Source organism: Amphimedon queenslandica, unplaced genomic scaffold, assembly GCF_000090795.2.
Source record: "Amphimedon queenslandica unplaced genomic scaffold, v1.1 AMPQUscaffold_13349, whole genome shotgun sequence".
NCBI lineage: Eukaryota > Metazoa > Porifera > Demospongiae > Haplosclerida > Niphatidae > Amphimedon > Amphimedon queenslandica.
Window position 1 is genome coordinate 8909 of NW_003546415.1, and position 4923 is coordinate 13831.

Here is a 4923-nt window from a genome sequence, read left to right on the forward strand (position 1 = left end):
GTTTAGGTCATACATGTAAATTGTACATGTATATGTAGATGTGCGTGTAGTCTACAATTAATATAAGAGATCATGTTCCAATGCAGTAATTTTGACTTAACAGCAACCACACACAATACACTACATATGCAAGAGATGTATCTCTATAATAATATTACCAGCTGGTGTATAGCAGGTGTGTATGTGTGTTTGACCTAATGGGCTTCCATTATATATCCACTGCCAGCCTCTTTTGGTCACTCCTGGCGGATTAGGACTGCCTTGTAGTGAGAATTAATCCGGATTCCCCCTCTATTTAAGGTCATAGCTTTTATTAGCACCTGCTGAGCATAAAAATCTATTTTTATTGTGATAATACTATAGCTATACGCTATTATTCGTTTTAGCTTTAATGCATTGTAGCTATTTTTCTGTTTTATTAGCCCCCACTAGAAACAGTGGCTGTATTTAGTAAGGAGCTCTTGTATGGGTTCCAAATTTCCCTAAAATAATAATGCATGTAATAAAATAATAATAATAATTTAGATCAATTTTTTAATTGTTTTCACCTCTCTCTTTCTCTCAATCAGTCTAGCTAAGGTTGAGATTAGTGACTGGAGGCACTGACAAGTTCATCAGGCATCTCAATAATCCTTCGGAGTCCAGCTGTATAGTGAAGGCTGGGGTTGGATCTGAGAAAATTGACATATTTTATAGGTACATCATAAACTGTACATATGCAAGTAGAACTGATTTTGATCAACATAATTTCTCCAAAATTGACAAAGCTAGGCCCCTATACTGTACAAGGGCATTGGCCAAATTTTGCCAAAATTGTAAAATAGAGAGTTATCATTTTTTTAAAAATAACGTTTTCTGATGCATATCATAAACTTGTGCTGTGTAGAAAGTTTCAGGTGATTCCAATCGAATCTGGATTTTTTATGAATTTTTAAAGTTGCTAAAAAATTAGGCCAAAATCCCTGTAGTGTACTATATAGTACAGGGACTTTAGCAAATTTTGCCAAAAGTGGTTATAGGCAGATTTCTCCATTTTTATAATTTGTCCTCGTTATTAATTGTGCATTCTACTTTTTAGTTCTCAAGTCATAGAAGGAGTCAAAGCTTTAAGAGAGTTAAAAACAGCATCAAGAGGAGGAGGAGGAGGAGGGAGTGGGTCAACGGGCAGAGACGATTCATATCCATTAGTAGCAATAGAATTCTGTCCATTAGAAGGAGGCATCAAGAGGAGGAGGGGCAGGTTGGCTGCTGGCATCATTAAACTTTGGAAATAATCGTCGTTAATTTTTGTTCAAAATTTGTTTATTATTATTATTATTATTATTTATGATTATTAAAAAATTAATTATTTCACAGATGCATCACATTATAAAAAAATAAAATGAATTAAAATCACACGATAAATGCTACTATTGTAATTAATTATTGCACTACTATGATGTCATATGATGTCATACGATGTCATGTGATGTCAATGAGACTTGTCCCACAAGTTAGTGCAAAGTTGAGCCTTTCCTTAAGAATGTCCTTATTTGGGTACTCGGGCAATTTCAATAAATTAAAACTAGAAAAAATAAGTATGTACATATACATCATGCATGTATAAAAACATGAAAATACATGTACATGTAGATGCACGTACATGTATGTGTATGTATACAAGTACATGCATTAACACTGCATGCAGCCTTGTCAATAAAGAGAAGCAACTAAAATAGGAAGGTAAGGATTTCGTAGGCAGAATGACTTTAAAAACTCAAAGCAAAAAAAAAAGAAAAAAGAAGAGGAAAGTGGGAATAGAACCGGGGACTTTTAGCAAAACTGAAACTTTAACTAGGGAGCTATCAGAGACAGTGAAAAGAAAATGGTAGTAAAATTAGAATAAATTATTGTATATGTTACTTATAATTCATTTCACAATTTTTATATTTTTAATGATTATTTTCACTGCTTGCTTACCAAGTGCTTGCCATTGGTAGTCTGTTAGGTTCATAATTCAATTGAGATATTGTGAACTTTGTAAGACCAGAGGCACCAACAAGATTAGCAAAACCACCAAGGGGAACCCTTGAACTATTGGAAAAAATAATGATGGGTTTTTTGCCTGTCATGGATTTTGTGACAATGGAACTAATAGTTTTTGCTTGTCACAGATTTCGTGACAATGGAACTAATGGGTTTTTGCTCGTCATGGATTTCGTGACAATAGAACTAATGGGTTTTTTTGCTTGCCACAGATTTCGTGATAAGGGAACAAATGGATTTTCTGCTTGTCATGGATTTTGTGACAATGGAACTAATGGGTTTTTTGCTTGTCACAGATTTCGTGACAATGGAACTAATGGGTTTTTGCTTGTCACGGATTTTGTGACAATGGAACTAATGGGTTTTTTGCTTGTCACAGATTTCGTGACAATGGAACTAATGGGTTTTGCTTGTCACGAATTTCATGACAATGGAACTAATGGGTTTTTGCTTGTCATGGATTTTGTGACAATGGAACTAATGGGTTTTTGTTTGTCATGGATTTTGTGACAATGGAACTAATGGGTTTTGCTTGTCACGAATTTCATGACAATGGAACTAATGGGTTTTTGCTTGTCATGGATTTTGTGACAATGGAACTAATGGGTTTTTGTTTGTCATGGATTTTGTGACAATGGAACTAATGGGTTTTTGTTTGTCATGGATTTTGTGACAATGGAACTAATGGGTTTTTGTTTGTCATGGATTTTGTGACAATGGAACTAATGGGTTTTTGTTTGTCATGGATTTTGTGACAATGGAACTAATGGGTTTTTACTTGTCACAGATTTCGTGACAATAAAATTCAACAAGAACTTCCCAATAAAAATATTTTACCTTCCGGTCACAAACTGCAATAAAATAGCTAAAGTCTTTTTATCCATCATTTCAACAACCTCCCAGAACCACTAAAAATAAAAAAATATATAAACTGTAATTATAAAGTTAATAATTATTATTACCTTAATTACAGGGTGTTCCTCACTGTACCCATTATAATCAGTGTTCTTAATCCAGTCCTTAACATCAATATCAGGTAGACCAGACAACAGTAGCTCCTATGAATGGAGCAGCCCCTACTAATCAAAGATTAATTAGATACTGTTACCTACCAGTTCATATTCATCAAATAATGATATTAAATGGTGAGGTATTATCTCATAGAATCCTTCAGTGAATGCGTTTATTTGGTGGCCAATTGCTTGAGTCATTCTCATTTCAGTAACTAACTGGACATACTCTTTCTATGGAAGAAAAAATTGACAGATTACCTTGCAAAATTATATCAAAAATTTACTGATTATCATAAAAAATTTATTATAATTTTATCTGCTATTTTATTTATTACTTTATTGCTGTCAGTGACTAGAATGTCTTTTCCATTTTGTCTCAGTTCAATTATTTCCGTTGTGCCAAAAACATCAGTTTCTAAAAGGAACGTCAAACCAAGGTCCATCTCGTCAATCTTGTTATCCAGTAACCACTAATAAACAATAAACAACAACAATAATAATAAATAACAAACAAAAACAATAAACAGCAAACAAAATAATTATAAAACTCGTCTTTTCTCTTACTTGTAAATTTTTAGCATATTCCGGATCAATAGACTCCACATCTCTATAGCTAACAGGAATACCTATATGCAACACAAAACCACGCCCACAAGTAGGTGTGGTCAATAAACAACAAACCACGCCCACGCCCACCTAGTATATGCTTGTAGAATGAGCGGGTGAAGTAGACATTGAGCAGTTGTCTGTGGTAAAGGGCTAGGGACATGGTCCGACCGGCAAACTTGAAATAGCTTAAGTGATCAGGGTTAACATCAGAATGACTGTTGGGCTGAAACGTAGCACCTAAGAGTGAGAAAGAGAGGGGGAAAAGAGAGAAAATGCATGTACATGTACACGTAGATTTAAAATTCAATTTGTTAATTACCATCAGCAGATTGTGTGAAGAGTGCATAGTCTGGATTCAATATTTCACTTGAGAGGTCATTGAACCATTCCCTATGAACACCAGCACCCTAGGGGGGGAAGAGAAAGAATTAATATTACTTCATACTAAACATAACACAATTAAATAATCATATTTATACATATATACATTTAATAATAACAATGGAGAGTTTCCTCCTTGTCATTTTTTGGATAAAAATTGGCTACCATACCATTCCTGCTTCTCCTTCAAAACGTATAGCAAGAGATAACTTGAGTTGATCCACCGATGCTTCTGATATCTTTGAACAAGAAGTTGTGAAAATATTCTCTAAAAGAAAGCATACGATAAATGTGTATGTACATATACGTATACATATACATGTGCATGTACATGTATGACATTACTATACCCCTGTCTACAATTATTTCATTTTCTTGTGGTACCAGGGTTAGTTGCTGGTTTGGTTCAGCTCCATCATAAAGGTTTTCATAAAACCACTTCTTACGATCTTCAAACGGCTACAGAGAGAAAGAGAAAGAGAGAGAGAGAGAGAGAGAGAGAGAGAGAAAGGGAGGGAGAGTAGGAGGAGGGAGAAAAAGAAAACAGTTAATGTGCAATTAATATTTAATGGTTTAAGTCTTCACTTGAAGTGTTAAAATATTTAAACATTTCTTTGAGACACACAATTCACATGAAAAACACACAACACTAACACCAGCAGACAGAGCAACCAGAAAGCAAAGAAAGAAAGCACAGAACCTTCTCTCTCTCTCTCTCTCTCTGATTGGAAGTCTGTCTTCCTCTATTAAAATGACAAGTACCCAAAGGTTAGTATAACAATTTATGTGTTTATCGCATTAGCTAAAAAGCTGCCTTAGTTGTCTTCAAAATTTTCTAAAGTTCATTCTGCAAAATTTTAATGTCCAATTTAACCACATATACATGCACTAGTAC

General features: G+C 34.2%; 2 protein-coding genes across 5 annotated transcripts in view; one reads left to right on the forward strand and one right to left on the reverse strand.

Moving 5' to 3' along the window:
• LOC109582861 (uncharacterized) overlaps positions 1 to 4923 on the forward strand; it is a 17919-nt gene that overhangs the window by 7710 nt on the left and 5286 nt on the right. Inside the window, exons 3-4 of one of the 4 annotated variants that reach the window (XR_002185255.1) lie at positions 570 to 696; positions 1079 to 1141. The exons of 2 other annotated variants lie outside the window; for them this stretch is intronic. Coding sequence is in view for 1 of the 2 variants with exons in the window: in XM_019997888.1 (XP_019853447.1) it covers positions 1079 to 1274 (196 nt within the window). In the remaining variant the exon portion in view is untranslated. Of the gene's footprint in view, positions 1 to 569; positions 697 to 1078; positions 1275 to 4923 lie in introns of those variants that run through there. One more of the 4 variants, XM_019997888.1, reaches the window with a different exon arrangement.
• LOC100635821 (E3 ubiquitin-protein ligase HACE1-like) overlaps positions 1272 to 4923 on the reverse strand; it is a 16847-nt gene continuing 13195 nt past the window's right edge. Inside the window, exons 16-26 of the mRNA XM_019997885.1 lie at positions 4379 to 4487; positions 4199 to 4296; positions 3967 to 4054; positions 3735 to 3884; positions 3603 to 3664; positions 3374 to 3508; positions 3138 to 3269; positions 2988 to 3083; positions 2863 to 2933; positions 1960 to 2073; positions 1272 to 1564 (exon numbers count right to left, since the gene is read on the reverse strand). Of these exons, the coding sequence (XP_019853444.1) occupies positions 1462 to 1564; positions 1960 to 2073; positions 2863 to 2933; positions 2988 to 3083; positions 3138 to 3269; positions 3374 to 3508; positions 3603 to 3664; positions 3735 to 3884; positions 3967 to 4054; positions 4199 to 4296; positions 4379 to 4487 (1158 nt within the window). The 3' untranslated portion in view covers positions 1272 to 1461. The remainder of the gene's footprint in view (positions 1565 to 1959; positions 2074 to 2862; positions 2934 to 2987; positions 3084 to 3137; positions 3270 to 3373; positions 3509 to 3602; positions 3665 to 3734; positions 3885 to 3966; positions 4055 to 4198; positions 4297 to 4378; positions 4488 to 4923) is intronic.